At 36.3% G+C, this 17,629-nt stretch overlaps 1 protein-coding gene across 6 annotated transcripts in view; it reads left to right on the top strand.

The window, feature by feature from the left end:
• Window positions 1-17,629, top strand: part of LOC129795896 (dystrophin, isoforms A/C/F/G/H) — a 221,833-nt gene that overhangs the window by 163,246 nt on the left and 40,958 nt on the right. For all 6 annotated transcript variants that reach the window (XR_008751164.1, XM_055837459.1, XM_055837473.1 and 3 more), the window contains one exon: window positions 10,068-10,240. Coding sequence is in view for 5 of the 6 variants with exons in the window: in XM_055837459.1 (XP_055693434.1) it covers window positions 10,068-10,240 (173 nt within the window). In the remaining variant the exon portion in view is untranslated. The remainder of the gene's footprint in view (window positions 1-10,067; window positions 10,241-17,629) is intronic.

Here is a 17,629-nt window from a genome sequence, read left to right as displayed (position 1 = left end):
CCTCTCTCTCAATACTCATGTATATTTGATGTAATGGGGGGATGGGAAATCCTTGATGAGATGAATAAACATATATCTATCTCTCTAAAATTGAGGAATTAAAAAGTTAAAAGTTCTTGGGATCTATTGATTAGATTTGGAATAAAATTAAATTTAGAAATTCCCTTATTTCTGAAAAATCTCTAAAAAAAAAACTGAAATCTCAATTCTACGAAGGGCATGTAAAAAGAGACACCTTTCTTCTGAGAATGAAAAAAATCTGCCGGGAAAATATCATTTCATCCCTCGTGCTCAGGAAGTGAGAAAAAACAACCCTTGTCTCGGAATCTCTCGGAAGTCCGGGAAATGAAATAAAATCTTACATAGAGCAATTAGACAAACATCACGAGAGGTTACATGGGGCGGTTGGTTATATATAATTGAATTTTCCCACCGCAGAACATTCACGTGTTCCTTCATGTGGAAGAGATTTTTTTTGTGCGAGGGTGGTGTGAAAATTGAAAAATATTTTCTTGGATGAAAACATCCGCATGTTATTTCACCCAGTATTCAACACAGACATAAAAACCATCGACGCGCCACAATGTGATTACAATTTCATTAAAATCCACCCACATTCCCATCCTTGTGCGCGCTATGTGGGGTTTATTTAAAACATCTCACAGCCGCCAAGGGATGAAGCAATTTAGCTCCGAGTCATGATTTAATAACCGCATTACGTGATAAAAGTGGCGAAACAGTTCATTTGGACGGACAACTCCCAGGACAGATAGAGTCCAAATGAACGAAGGGAATGAAACTATATACCTACATTTTAAATAATAATAAAAAAAACTACAGACAAGTGTCGTAATACACACAACAAAATTGTTAAGAAGGTTGTGTAAAATGTAGTGAAAAAACTTATGCAAAAGAAGTAAGAGAATGCATAAAAACAGATAACTGAATGAAAAATAGTTTCTTACTTTACTTCTTCTTTTTGTGAGATTCTGCATTTAATCCAATACCTGATGAAGGTGTAGAATGGCCCCAAAATGTCACAACGCATAAAACAGAGACACAGCAACATAGCTTAAATACAGACAACACGCTTGTCAAATAATTTGCATGCCAAACATAAAATTCCGTTCGCAACATTTCCCTTTCCCCCATTTAATGTTTCGCTTATATAACGAACAGAATACCCGACATGGTAAAGAAAGAGGGAGAATATAGGCCGTCGCTCCATTCTAAAAAAATCCATCGTGTTCCCAGGTGCAGACAGGCATTGAAAATTCACCAAATAATCCATGTTTTAATTACACACTTCCCCGGGAAGCTGAAAGTTTTTTCGCACAAGATGTGCAGCACTTGATGGGGAGAGAGGCTGCAGAAGCTCCACTGAAAGCTGACACGCGAAAGCATGATGATAATTTTCAAGTAAAAGAGCTTTTTCCACGCTTGCCAAAAATTGTGTGCAGTTGGTGTCGTGTGATTTATATTTTGTCGTACATTGGGGAAAAGGATGGAAAAAAAAGTTTGTTGCTTTCTCTAAGAGATGATTTAAAACATTTTCTTTGTATTTTTTTCCACAATAGGTGTCACTAATTGTTAGTTTAAATGAAATGTTGGCGTTTTGCTTTTCACAAAAAATCTGTTTATTTAATCTATTTACCAGCAATGTTTGTACTTTTATGCTTTTTGTGCGATATGCAAATTGCTAAAGGATGGCATTTAAATTTATGTAGTAAACTATTATAGGTAGGTACATTAATTCTCCGCTGCATCCAATAGATGGCGACATATTGATAAAAAAAATGTCATGCAGATTACAGCAAATAATATTTTTGCATAAATTTTTGAATTTTCCAATTTTTGTTAATGTTGCAAAATATATAAAATTTATCCCAGAAAAAATTAACAAACTCCTATAATTATTAGGTGAATTATTCAAAATTCGTGTATATAGCAGAATGACAGAAAATCTCAATATATTAATACAAAAAATATATAATATACACAGTGCTGTGAAAAATTAATAATTCGACATGATATAATGCAAATGCTGGAAAATTAAATTTTCATTCCAGCAGTGTAGTTTCCATTTACAACCAGCCTCATACACACATTCACAAACTCTCCATACGCCCCATCACTCACATTGGTGGGATTAATGCCAATTTTCCGAGAGAAAATTCCCCCATGCCCCAGCATTCTCGCCGTGTAAAATGTCACAGTGATTTTGTGGCTCATGCCCTCAACCATATGGATTTTCAGTTTATCACCTTTCACCCCGTTGGAGCCCGTGCGAACGCAAAAGGGTTGGTGGTGGGGTGATAAAGAGTGTGTGGGGGTCTGGAAAAGAGGGAAATTGAAACATTGAATATCTATTTATGCCACATAGAATGCTAACACATATCCCTCCACTTTAGATGAGCCCCGCGTGAGTGGCGGGAGAACTTCAGAGTGTCAGTGCTTTTTGGTCGCTTTTTCCCGCACATTTTCATTCGACTCACAATGAATATGAATGAGTTTGTCGAGAGCTTTTGACTGATTTAATGTTCCGGTCTCACACATTGTGTGGGAACGCAAAAAAAAGAACTATTAATCAACCATCATTCAATATTCTTGATATATTTTCATTCATTTTTTTTCGAAATATATTGTTCAATTCATTGAATGAATGCAGCTTAAGCCACGCCTCTTGTGGGCGTTTTTGTACGATCATGACCCGAAGGCTTACGAACACTGACGTTTGACTCTATTAAATGTCACCAAAATGGCGGGAAAATAAACTTATCTAAATTTCTTAAAAAAAACATTTTTGCATTTTTTTTTCAAAAGAAATATTAGTATTTGTTCGCCATACCTTAAAAAAATAAATGCAAAGGAATTTACAGAGAAATGAAAAATGACTTTTAAACATAAATTCAATAAATTTACTTCATTTATTACCAAACAACGTGCCATGGATTCATCTTCTACTGGAGAGAAAATCCAAATAAATTGCGCTCAATTGAGAACGGAAGAAAGTGGAAACTCCTGTGGGTGGGATCTCTCTATATGAAATGGTCATTTTTCAACGTATTGCAAAATTCAATGTTTTATGGGATTTAATATATTTTCAATTTTCATCCTGTTTCCTCTTCTAAAGTATTAGGTCATGCTATTCTGTGATAATGCTCTGATGTTTGGTGTTAAAATGAAAATTCATCTTTTCTTATGAAATTCTTTTAAGTTTTCAATTTTTTGGTTCTTTTATGATTTTGACAGAAGTCTAGAAATGTCAAAAATCGGACTTCTTCAAATGTCTTTGGGGTAAAATCAGGGGCACAATGTAGGAAAAATAAATTTCATGAGAGCAGTTATTGCTCCAAAAAAAAAATAATGAGAAATTCTTTATTACCTAAATAATTAAATTTTTTATGAGAAGCATTTTGCAATTGCACAGAAATTATTGCAATTTCCCCGGGGTAGAAGAAAACTTTTACGAGTGCACGTGAATGGTGCGGAAATATTTTCCGGTTGTGCGCCAAGTGTGTGGTCAAAGTGAAATCTCAGGTAATTCGGCATAATTTGAATTTGGTGAAATCCCTATGGTTTGTCTGGCACCACCATTACCCTCCGGAAAGGTGCACGCTCTCTCGACAAATGGATCTATGTGAGGTATTTTCCACCCACTTCTGGGGTGCCACACACCATCATGGTTGAACTCAGGCGCATCGGGTGAGAGAATCATGATATTTCCAGGTGAAACGTGGCCCACACATAAATTCAAGTAAATTACCCAAACATTTGTCATTGAGAGAGGTTTTCAAATTTTGTATATTATCCCCCTGTTAAGGGGGTGAGAGGAGGAAGTTTAAATGCTCACCCCCAAATTGTCCAGACGTATTGCCATTTGCGAAAGTGGGTGCTTCAGTCGTGGATATTTTATTAAATTATTAATTAAACCTCCTTCGGGAGGGGAACTATGACCACACGTGTAGGCTTTCCTTCTTGAAAATTCGCACAGTATAGTGAGACAAAAAGCCTCCCCCATTAATCATAACATTGATAAATTTATCGAAAAGCTATAAATTCACCCCCCTTTTTAATATCCGCCACAATTCATGAATTTCCACGAAATGTAGCATAGTAGAAAGCGTGCGAGATATGCGTCCGAAATACACACCATTTGGGAATTTCCCAGAATTGTTAGCGCGAGGAAAGCGGAATTGGGGGAGTTTCACTGGACTTTTCAAACCATTTTCAATTGCATTCCACCCCTCTTGGCATGAAAATATTTCTCTCGTACGCGTGTAATTTTTTTAATCAATAGCCACCCGCATTTGAATGGTAAAAGGGGGGCTGTTGTGCAATGAATTAATTTTGGGGAAATGAAAATGAATGAAATTTTTCACTAAAATTAATTGCATTTCATCATACGTAATTACAATTCCTCATAACCAACGTTTTATTCAATCAATTTGTTTATTTTGAATGAATTCTATCGTTTAAAATGTACCTTTTCTTGCCCCAGTTGTGTGAATGAAACATTAAGATGAATGAATATAAATAAAAATTTTTTAAAGGTGCTTTTAGAGCTTTTTTCGATTAAAATTTACCCGCCAATTCCTATAAATTCAAATGAAATTACGCTGTTAATGCAAATCAGTGCGTTTGAACTACATAGTTTTGTGCAGAAATACGGGGAAACATCTGTAGTTTATGAGCAAAAGTGATGCGGGGGTGTATGCAGAGTGAGAAAAGTGAAACATTTATGGTATATTTGCAGAAATGGATTCAACATTTTGCCCACAAGTACACATACAGCAGAACTACTTCACATTTTGTGTTTCATCTCCGTTTGTGAAGAGGAATCCGTATGTTTATACCCACCACCATCCCCTTTTTAGAGCTCCAACAAGCAAGGGAGGTTGGTACATTTTGGGGCTGTCACTGAACCCCAAATGTGACCATGAACATTACATGAAAGATAGGAAGAGGTGCGAGCTGAGAAAAGGACATGAGTACACATGCGGATATTTACTCAAAAACCTCCCTCTGTGAGCTTTGCAGAAGGATGTGAAAATTTCTGTGATTCATTCATCCAGTTAATCTATCCCATTCCACTAAGCATTTTAACACACACACATACACAATTTTACCACACAGAGGCAATCCACAATACGATGGTATCACATTGTTTAATTGTTTCAGTTAATTAAAGTAAATATTTGAGACACTTCCCATGTACATTCGGGTTGCAGAATATAGGAGAAAATGTGGGAAAAGTTGAGGAACATTTCGCTCACGTGTGTAGCTCTCTTCGTGTTTGAGATTTAGCACCGAGTAGAAGTTCTTTCTCTACTGCACAAATCCCATTCCGTTTGAGTTTCACTGCACGATGAATTTATTTTCAGCACAATTAAATAGTCTTTTTAGGTTACCCCCATGATGAGGAGGTTTCTGAGTTTTCCCAAAAATCTCTCGTCTTTCCCATCATTCACCGTGCTGGGTGGAAAGTAAAAGCTCTCCCATTTGGGAGCTAATTCAACGAAAATGTTTGTGGTGTGTGTGCATATAAACAACTCAAAGTCAATTCAGTTCAATTTTTCAAGTTCAAAGTCAAACGTGGGAAAGCTCTCCTTTTTCTTTGCTGGAAAGAATAAAAATTCTTTCGAGATTTATGGCGAAGTTTAGGAATATTTTATTCATTATTTTCGCTGTTGCGAAGCAAATCGTTCGAAAAATATATTCCGCAAGTTCCTTACACAAAAGCTTTTACGAAAGCTTTTATTTCCTTTCTTTCCCTACTGGCAGTAGCCTAGTTATTAGCCCCATGAATTCAATAAAAACCAACTCTATCCACAATGTTCAGATCTATACCTTTTAGCCACACACACAGATGGATTTTCAAGACATTTTGGATCAAGAGAAAAACCCATAAAAAAGTAAGGAATCATCGAGGGAATATATAGGGTTTTCATGAGTGTTACGATTGTCGGATGGCAATGACGAGAGAATCCTAAGAAGCGAGAGAGAGTCCCATCGAAAAGAAAAAAAAACTGCAAAAGATGAAACCTCCTTTCATGAAAATTCGTACGGCATTTGAATACCAAGCAGAAGGATTTTCCGAGACTTGTAACATTTGCTCCCCAAACCCCCGCCTGCCCCATTCTTGGACGTGGTGGTTGAGTAGAGTGGCCATTCAGTATATAGATTTCTCGTTTTCTATTGACCAACATAAAAAATGAAGAAGGAAAGTGTATTGAAAATGGGATTGAATGTTTAATAAATGGGTAGCTGTTTAGTTTCCATTAAACCACCACCACAGTTGTGAGTAGACCACATACAGGAGTTTTCCTTCATTTTTTTCACGCCTTTTTCCCTGCCATTTCATCCTCAATTTATGGCAAATTTATTGAATATGATGGGATATTTTTTTTATTCTTCGAAAATTGAAAACGAATATGTTTTGCAAGAAAAGCAATTTTGGGGAAGACTTTCCAGATAAATTAAATATTCCTTCAGAAAGAAGAAAAACCCCGGAAAATCTTTTAATAAAACACCAACTAATGCGTCAGTTGTGATCTCGTAAGAATCTTGATTTGCACCCAAAAGCTTTCGCCGAGACTTTTCTCAGCTTTCTTCGCATTCTTTTTCTCACCATCTTACCCTTACCCTCACATCCCCCAAAATCCACTTATTTATTTATGTTACCCCTAAGACGTGAAAAACAGCGTGACAAGACATAAAGTGAGACAATGCGCCAAAAAGCGACAGCAAAATCGACAACCCTTTTTCACACAGAGAAAATTTAATCAAATTGTCGGGCTCATAAGAAGAAAGGGTAGAGATGAGGCTAAAAAGACAAGCGAAGAATGTTAGGCGAATCATCTTCCGGGTGAGTTGATTTAGCCAAAAGTTGCAAGAAGCTTTTTGCGGAGCATGGAATGTTCCATTAGGGGGCGTTCCATGTAAGAATGGGATTTTTTTAACACTATGGAAGAGCTTCCATTGCAGCCATTGCAGCACACTGCATTAATAGACTCCTTCCCAACTTCTTCATATCCTAACAACATTGTTAACACTCTTGTATACAATGCGCTGGATGATGTATTCTACAGTGTTGTTTCAGTTTAAATGTGAAATAGCAGAAATAATAAATTACCCACTAGAGGGCCTTGAAATAAATACAGAGCCATCTTGTTTTCAATTTAAATTTAATATTAAAACAATGTTTTCTCTCTATTAACTAAAGTCTCTCGGAAAAGTCAGAAAAAAATCACAAAATCTAACAATTAGATGTTTCATTGTGACCAAATAAATTAAAACAATGAATAAATTAAGCGCAAATATCTTCTCAAATTCTCCTGAGAAAAATTCAATTCAACAAAAAGTTTAAATTTCAAAATCGACTACAAAACACATTTGTTTCCAATATCAACACATTCCATCAGTATGGGTGGAATTGCATTTTCTCTGTGATATCGAAGAATCTGTCCAAAGGTGCGCAACACAATATTCCTTCAAGCATACACCCCCTCATTCACTGAATTTTTTCTACCCATCCAACAATATACTTTTGCAATTGTGTCCGATTTAGAGAAATCTGAAATCTGTATTGAGATAAATTTGTTGCAGGAATAAATTTGTAGCATTTTTCCGCTTTTCCCCCATAAAGTGGTACACAAAACCTTCAGAGTGTGCTGAAGAAGGGAAAATCGTCGTTTTGGAATTGAATTTCCTGCGTTTTTCTCCTCCTGAGGAATTTTCTCTACTCTCTCATGGGAAAATGAGGGAGAACTTTATTCGAAAGGGAGACTGTGGGTGTCGATGGGGAAAAAATGACCCGGAAAATTTCAATTCTGCGTTCAACTTTTTTTTACGAGTGTGAAAGCTCTTTAAATAAAAAAAGCTCTCTCATAGCCTGTGGGCTTTCACACGATGACATGCTCATAATTGATATTTATATGCGTTTTCATGTCTCAATTTTTGTTCACGGGGTGTGGGCTAGAGGAGGTATGTGTGTGGGTGGATGGGAAGTGCGAACTCAAAGTGAGGCTAGGTTGTGAAAATTGATACACCCTCAGGGAGCAACTCGGTGGGGAAGCTCAACACCATGCACTACATGAGTACTCTGCTGGTGGGTGAATGTTTTGCATGAGAGATGTAAATTTATATTTTGGAACATGCTTCGAGACTCATATAGATATATATATTTTTTCAGCTATGTTGGTACTATGATGAATGATGACCTACCTGTTAGCATCGACTTTCGCAGGTGGTGTGGGGAAAATATGGGAATTTTCTGTGGGGTATACACAGCTATCAATTTCTATAGAAAATTTCAATATAGAGAAAGGGATATGTTGTGTTCTATTTCTCAATTTCCCACACCAACTCTAGTGTGGAAGAGGCAAATAACATCTAATCCATTTCGCTTTGGGACTAATCTATTTTACTTTAAGAGAAGTTTTATGGTTAATTCATTTCTCCCGTGAATATTTAAATCTTCTGATAAATCATCGCAATGTGAAAGGAAATTTTCGAAATTTAAACAAATCCTTTATTGAAATTCTGAATGGCTTTTCCTTTGAATATATGGCGCAATAAGTTGTTATTTACCCTGATTTACGCTCACACGTTGCGAGGCAAAGGGTGGTAGACTTCCTTTCACACTCCAGCACATGAAAAGTCATATTACAGTGTTATAGAAAAAAAATAGCGAGACGACTCACTAAAAAAGTATTTATTGTGAAATGAGATCCTCGGCGAAAAAAAACGCGCAATGGAAAAATTGTGCAGGAGCGTGGGAAAAAATGCAAAGAGACAAGAGCTTTAGGCAATGGCAAATGACAAAGTTGTACGGGGATGTGTGTGTGTGGGGGGAAAAAGTTGAGGAATTAAGGGAAAATGCATTGAGTTGAAAATGAAAGAAAAGTGCTGGATGCTACAGTTTTCTTCTATTCCATTGCGATATTTTACTCTCATTTCCTTTTCACATCCATTCTCTTATGCTTCGCACCACTTTTATATAAATTTCTGGGAGAAAAAAAGGAAGTTCGTCCTGCACAGTTTACAGTGGTGCTTTCACAGTCCTTACAAAAATGTGCTCTTATAGCTTTAAGAGTGTTTTATATAGCGTAAAGGATTTTATGGGCCTGTTCGTGTTTTTTTTTCTCAAAAGTTTGTATTGGTTAAAGGAAGTAAGCTGAATCTTGATATATTATTGTTCATAAGAAGACAACCATTCCGACCATCTCTTGCGAAGAGAAGAGACTTTTTTCTGTGCATTTCTCACACCCACTCGTAACTAATTCTACTAAAATTATATCTAATTAGAACATAAAATCTACCTACTCATTTTTGTGTTCAAATAAAAGTAAATTTTTATTGAAAATTCTCTAATTTAATTCTCTTGTTGTATGTTGATCAAAATTAAATTAATTAAAAAAAAACAGTAAAAACTTATTAATTAACTTTTATAAATTTGAACATCGTATTGCAATCAATATTCAAGTTTTTGTTAAATCAAAAGCTTTTCATGCAAAAGCTCAACATACAGGTAAAGTTTATGATTGAAATAAGTTTGCAATAATCAACGCAATAGCTTATTTTACAAGCTGAGTTATATTTAACTTCAGCTTAAAGATAAATTCAATAAAATTCTTCTGCAGGATTGGGTCATGGGGTAAAGTTTATATGTGTGCTATGTATGTTCTTCGGATTGGTCGGAAGTTGCATTTGGAAGTTGGGTAAGAGAGGAGGAGGAGTGGTTGTAAAAAGCAAACACAAGAATGGGATGAATTTCATCGTAGTAACATAGATTTTTGAGGCATGTGGAACAGAGGGGGGCCGAGTCGAGGGTCAAAATGTAATTCCGCTACAGATGATTTATGTACTTTGTAGTCCTCCCCCACCCCCACGACAGCTATGTGGAGCTTAAACTTTTCTCTGCTCCAGACTTTTTTGGATGTGTGTGTGTGTCAAAACTCCTTCCTCGGCATTTCATGGAAGGAGCTTAATTTATTTTCTATTCATTTTTGTGCTTTCCCTAAAAGCTTCGACTTTTAAAGATCCATTTTTCCTTGTATTTGCAGGATTTGCAATCTGAAATTGAATCACATCGAGTGGTTTATGATCGTTTGGACAATACGGGGAGGAAGCTTCTTGGCTCCCTGACATCCCAGGAGGATGCTGTAATGCTTCAGCGGCGCTTGGATGAAATGAATCAACGATGGAATCATCTCAAAGCCAAAAGCATCGCCATTCGGTAAGTTGGTTGAGTTTTTTTTTTCTCTTTTAATCTAAATGGAGATTACTAAAAGTAAAACAAATAAATTGTTTTTCCCACTAGAGGGCTTTGCTCTACTACACAGCTATCTATTGTTGAAATTAAACTACAACACTGTGTAGCAAAGAGAAAAATAACATTTAATGGAAATGTCCTTCAATCAATTCGCATTTTTACAACATCTATGAATTTGATGTTGCTTTTCGAAGGCACTCTCTTGTGGGGGATATCCCCCCATAAAATCTCTCTATATGGAGCGGTAGAGAGAGAGAGAGAGGAAATACCTCCATCGCGTAAATTTATACGATTCCGCAGTATTTTCACTACACAAAACGTACTTTATGTTAATAATCCATTGAAATCAATTCAAATTGAATTTCTCCAGCAATAATACAGAACGAGTTGTTGTTGAGCTTTAGCCTGCAACTTTTAGTGGATTGCTGTTGACTCTGTGTGGGGTGGTGGCGGCCGGCGTACTGGGTGTGGGTGGAATATATGCAATTTGAAACAAGCGAGAGAAGATTATTCGCTTCATGGAGGGAAAAGCTTTTCAGCTTCAACTTGTTGGTTTTTCGTCTCTACTGAACAATATTTCGCCATGAATCTGATCAAATTCTTTTTTGCTCCGTTCTGCTCCTCCTATCTAAATGTCCCAACATTTTTCTAAGTTACTAAATTTAAGGGGATTTTTTATATGTGTGTATGTGTGTTTGGTGAAATAAGCTCTTTTTCCTTGCACACGAATTTTCCTGCAATGTATTGTAGATAATTTTTTTTTTCTTCCTTTAAATTCAATGTTCCACATGCAGAGAAAATCTGTGAATGGAAGAAAACTACTTTGAAAATCTTCAACACGTAGCAGAAAGAGAATGAAAATATTTCATTTCTAATGCTGTTACAGCTTGCAAAAATATATATCACAGTCTAAAGGGTGGGTGGGTGTTGGGGTAGTGAATACAGGAGGGATAAAAAAAGAAGAAATCTGCAAGAGAAATTTCAGCTGAATTTATGTAACTTTTATATGGGAAGGAGAGAAAGTGCATAATATTTGAAATATTAAGGAAGATTCTCAACTCAATTCTCCGCTATAATTCATAAGATTTTCTTCTTGGCAAAAGTCTCGCAAGGAATATACAATGAAGTAAAATAATTCGCATGCCCTTTGAGTATGGAATTCACATTGCTCTCACTTAATGAATTTATCGACGATAAATCATTTGGAGAAATATAATTAAAATTTCTCATCATTTTTCTCACAAACTAACATCAATCACTTGCCGCATGGTCCATGTTGCGCTTTTTCTTCATCCTTCTTCCTCTCACTATATAGCTGTGTATGCCCGTCCAGCAAAAAAATTCCCAATATGTTGAAGAAATTCCATTTTAAAAGCAAACTTTCCAAAGAAACTTCCATTTAGGTTTTATGTTTGGATGAAGAATTAAAAAATAATAGCTTCAAGTCTATTTTATGGAGAAGGAAAAAAAAAAGAAGTTGAGGGTGTGTGGGGGAGGGGAAAGGTTTGGCACACCACTCTTAAAGACGATTATGCAATGCACCGTTTAATGCCATAACGCGAAAAGCTGGTGAGGCAAAAAGAAAAAAAAAATTGCTGGCGGGGTATCAGGTGAAAAAAAGGCGATTAATATGCAAATCTCTCCTGCCTTTATTTAATCTCTTACAGCAGTTTTTTTTTTTTCAAAGCTCCCTCTGGTTGGGGAAGGAATTTTGACGAAGATTCATTACAAGCGAAAAGGTCTGACCAATCCCCACTCTCGAGAGATTACGCAAAACGCCATCCTTGTCACTCAAATCCAATTTCTCTTCCACTTTGACTTCTTTCCACCCTCACACCCCGAATGCGAAAAATGTTTACCAAATTAGATTGTCGTATTTATCATATGGAATTGTTGTGATCTCTCCCTCCTAATGTTGTTTGCAATAATCAGTTGGAAGTTTGTGAAAATGATGAGCCGAAATTTTGAAGAATTTTCCTTAATTAAAAATTACAAATTAACCCCGTAACAGCTATATATAATCTCAACTTTCGGGATTAAAATAAAGCAAAACTTTTAATTTGAAAATTTTTAAAATCTTTCATTTTATTCTCAAAAGAATTTTTAAAAAATCCGGCTAAACTTAGCTCCTTAATCTACACTGTTCTCTGTCATCTTGAATTGTTCCCACTTTGTGGTGAGAGAGATAAATTTATTGATGTGAGACTTGCCAGCAAATGCGTGTATTTATTAATAAATTAGCCTATATACAGGATGTTAAGGAGACGATAGCGTTCCTTATAAATCATTTCTCTAGAACCACATTTACCGTAGCTGGTTTATGTGTGAGAGAACAAATTTCTCACCACCCACCCCCTACCATCTGATGAACTATTTTATATGATGATGATTAATCATGTAAATTTTGCAATATGCTAATTAATTCATGCGGTAAGAGCTGTTCTGTGGATAAATTTTGAGGTGCGACATCCACACTTCAGCCTCTCATCATCAACCATCAACAATTTCTACATCTTTCCCACTCACGGACTTTTCCTCTTTTGAGAGGCAGAGATTTTCAATGGGAAAGGGGAGTTTGTGGATAAATTTATGCGAAAATTTCCACCATTAGACTCTTCAAATATCCCTCCCACCTACCAACATCTGACATCCCCCAAACATCGTTGAAATTTGCAAACATCGTGATTCACTCTGACTTTCCCCCCAAAACCATCCCCCCTTCCCCGTGGAGCGTCATGCAAGAAAATGTATGGGGGCTACGGAAGAGGGTGTCAAAATGAATTTTTCATGTTGATTGTTTAACAAAAGTTTGTACTTAAAACCAAAAAGAGCGAAAAAAATGCAACATCCCTCTTTGGATGCAAGTCCATTCTGTCTAATTATTTTCATGAAACTTTCTCTTAGAACTCTCTGGCCCTTTTCTGCCCAGAGAGCTTACGCTTGCATAAAAAAAAAACCCAACATGGGAATCTAATTAGGAAATATTAAAAAAGATAAAGTACTGAATGGAGAGTTTGTTGAAGAAAGAAAGTTAGAGATTTTTATACCAACGATTAATCTCTTTGATCTCTCAGAGAAGATTTAATTTTTAATTTAGAATTCTTTCTAATTTCTTTTAATTATTTTTAAAAATTCCGGAAAATCAAGTCATCGCTGAATATTTAAAAAAAAAAAAGCTCCCTTTTCTCTTCTTTAATAAGTTTAGTTTTTAATATAAAAGTCAATCATAACGCGTCCAGTTATTAGAGTTGGTATACCACAACGCGGATGGGTCAATCTATGCGTTGTAATTTAATTTTTAAGTAGTATTAGTAGGCAAAGTTGATTTTTTTTTATGAAATTCATCAATTCGAAAGACAAAAATGGTTATACCTCAAGTTCTATTGCACATACAGAAATTTCTTGACTAGTTTTGGAAAGGTATTGAAATAAGCTATAATCTGACATATATTTCGATACATTTCAAGGTCACCTTCAGAACACAAAATTGCGGATTTTTGTTCTACCAAAACAGTTTTTTGGACTTTTTGTCCTCAAGGAACGGTTTTAGAGGTTTCTGATGTTCCAGAAAGTTTTAGAGAATTGCAAAACCTTTAATTTGATACCAAATTGACCAAAATCGGACAATCCGTTCAAGAGATATAACTCTTAGAACTTTTTAAATTCAAGAATTTTTCAAATGGCTATATCTTCTAAACGGTGACATAGAATTTCTTCATTTTTGGACTGATGAAAGATATTGAGTCAGGCTACCACATATCAAAATTTAAAGGAAAACGATAACAGATGTTGGGAGATATAGCCCCTTAAAGTTAGGCAATTTTTGTTTTTGTTTTTAGCGCCTCTTGCGGCCATTTTTGGAACTTGAGATGTTCTAGATAGTTGTAGGGCTTCTCAATACCTTTCATTTGATACCAAGATGGTCAAAATCGGTCAAGCCGTTCTCGAGTTATATCGAAAAAACACTTTTTGCTTTAGGCCGCCATATTTGCTAAACCGCTTGACCGATTTTCAAGTATGATTTGTTGATGAAAACATCTCACTGAGCTCTACAACATACTAAAATTTCAGATCTCTAGCTTTAAGGGAACTGATCGACGGTATTTCAAAATGGCGGACGGCGGCCATCTTGGATTTTGAAAATGCGAAAAAATGAAATTTTACACCCACATTTCTATAGAAAACTTCAAACCCGAAGTCTCCATCTGTTACCGTTCTCGAGTTATAAGGCAGAATGACGACCACCGGCAGGATAACCGGCAGGATAACCGGCAGGATAACCGGCAGGCCGGCCGGATCAAAAATTTTCCACCACCATTTTCGTAATGTGGGATGTCTAAAACGTGCTTATACCAAGTTTGAGCCCGATCTGAGGGGGTCGGTTTTTCCGACGATTACAATACTTGGTATGCCACGATTGTGGTATACCAACTAATAAAAAGAATTCAACTGCGATTTTTTTAAGCATCACAAACAAAGTAATAAAATCATTTTCTTTGAGCTTTCGATACGTTTTAATTTGAACGAAAAAAAAACCCTCTGAGAGACCCTTAAAAGCCACCAGAAATATTTTTATGTGAATTTTTGCGAACTCACTACATTTTTCAGTGTTACAGATTTTCCGGGAATTTTCACCTTTTCCACGCACGCATCAGCCAAACAAACCACTTTTAACCCTGATTTTAACCCTCATTTCATCCCCCCACATTGCGTACAAAAAAATATGAATTATGGCAGGAATTAGGGCAGTGTTTTACATACCGCGGACATGCAGAAAAATCATCCCCTCTGCGGGGTGCTCTGTGGATGGTTCAACGGGGGGGTTACTATACATATACATTTGTTTTATCATACAACCACCCTCAGCAATGCTTCCCACAAAAAAAAACTCCCACCACAAATCCGCACTCACACTGAAAATCCCGTCAAAAAGGTGATTTGTTTACATTTCCTGTTAATCTTCATAATCCACGCTTTATTTTTCGGTGTGATATACAATTTTCCGCGATATGGGCATGTATGTATATAAAATTCGATGGACCATGCGGGGAAAACACTGCGAGAAAATTTCACCGGGTGGTGTGGGAGAAGTTTTCATTATTTATTGATAAAGTTTTTCAATATTTTCCAATCGATATGACAGGAAAATGGAATAAATAGGTGTGCATATTGGAAGTCTAATTTAATTAAATAACCCACCGTTGCTCAATATTCTACTTAACCCAAATTTATATCAGCTTAGTGTTGGTGAAAGATTTTCATGAATATTACTTTATTTAAACAAAAATTACATTAAAGTTCAACCTCATTAAAGCTTTTGTTGAAATGTTTGAAAATAAAATTAATTAATAGCTCCTAATTGGTTAATAAATTCAATTGGAATGCTTTTTGATTGGTTCATTTAGCGTTCATCTATATAATAAAGAAAGGCCTGTTTGTTGGTAATCGTCGTTCCGACTTTTCTATACAAATCCACACCGTTTGTCCGATCGCGATGAAATTTGGTACAGAGGCTCCTTATAACAGGCAGTTTCAGATGGCCGTATCCATTTTCCCCCCAAAGCCCCCCTTCAGGTAGCCCCCATAGGGATTTCATGTAGTTTTTGCAAATTTTTGAATTTGGCGCCTAAAGTGTTGTATGAAAATGATTTCTTCTCTTTGCAAATTTTTTCTTTTGGGTTTGATAAGTGGCCCAAATCTGCCTTTAAACCATCACAATTTATTTTCTCTCTAAAATTTGCGCGAAGCGCAACAAATCCCCGCGAAGCGGGGCGAGGTAAATTGGAGCGGAGCGACAATTTACCTCGTTTTTCAATAATTATTTGAATTAATTAACACATTCAACCGCTTTTTATTCTCTCAAATGTCTTTCAAAAAAAACTTCTCAATTAAGTTAAAATATAATTTGCAGAGAAAAACTTTTTCTCAAAATATTCCACATAAAGAAATTTTAATCGAAAACCCCCAAATGAACCAAAAATTTAAATGGCGTGCAATTTTTAAGCTGCACTTTAAATTGTAATTATTCTGTATGTGTGGTGGTTTTTTGGGGGAGGGTGTGGGAGTATTTTAATTGGTGCAAATCTCATTTAAGAGTAGAAGAGAATTGCACTCCATTTCCTCGGTGGTGCTCTCAGTTCGTTTTTTTTTTCTTTGCACCCTGTGTGAATGCTTGTAGGCAAAAATGCAGTGAAGTCTGAAGAAATAAATCCCTTTTTGAGTGAAATGGTGGTGAATAAAAATGCCCAGGGTGTTGGTAAAATGAGAGGACTCATGGTGGTACAAAAAAAATGCTAGCCCGGTGGAAATGAGAAAGGAAATTCCGGGAAATCTTCTTAAGGTGAAAATTCTCTTTTGCAAAACTCCTTTTTTTAGTCCTTCTTCGCTGTGGGGGGATAAAGGATCAGTCAAGGGGTTGGTGGGAAAAGAAAAAAAAAGACAATCAAAGTAAGGGATAGACTCATTAAAATTCTCCATGTACCTTCCGCATTTCTTCCAATGAACATTCTCACGACAATTCCATTTGCAGCTCCAAGCCAAGCTTTCCCTCCCCTACTAAAAAAAAAGTAGGGGATGGCATGAATCTTCGATTTTTGTGTCTACTTATGGGGAAGTTTATTAGGCGAAAAAGAAGGGAAATATATAAATAAATAAATTTTGTGCTTGACTATGTGCTGGGGGATTTTATGTGGAGAAGAACAGTCCGCCACCCCCAAATTTTGCGAATCAACGATTATGTTGACGATGTTCAAATGTGATTTCATCCCTCAATATCGCTTTCACACCCCCAACTTATCCGATTTCAATTTATTTCACTCAATTTTATCTCCTCCAGCTACTCAATATCTCTTTCATCCAATTGTGTTGAGATATATGGATTGTCTGGGGCTATGTTTGAAGGGATAAATGCGCCGAGGAATTTGCTTTAAGCAACATTTTTTCTCTATATACATATATATTCTCCATGCCCACCCGCAAGCTCGCTTCCTTTCATGGCTTTTCTTCTGACTTTCCCACTCATCACCCCCCTCTTTCTGTCATTTGGAAGAATCCCGTGGTTGTGTCCCAATTGGGGTGGGAAGGAAGTGAATGAATGTTGTGGCATGATGTGGGGGAGAAAAGAAAGCAAAAAGGATGAAAGCTCGTGTTTGAGGAAAAAAGCTCTACAAGCTCACGTTCTGCCTCAATGGGAAGGCATCACTTCGATAACTCGTATCAGAGTTGAAAGGAAACTCTACTGAATTTCCAGATAAAATTGAATTGATTATATAAATTTATTCATTATTAGTTGGTGTTCCACTTCGTGGCCAACACCAAGTATTTTGCTTTATGAAGCTTAGATTTAAAAGAGAG

The sequence above is a fragment of the Lutzomyia longipalpis genome, chromosome 1 (genome assembly GCF_024334085.1).
Source record: "Lutzomyia longipalpis isolate SR_M1_2022 chromosome 1, ASM2433408v1".
NCBI lineage: Eukaryota > Metazoa > Arthropoda > Insecta > Diptera > Psychodidae > Lutzomyia > Lutzomyia longipalpis.
Note: the sequence above shows the minus strand (reverse complement) of the source record. Positions and strands in the feature narration are given on the sequence as shown.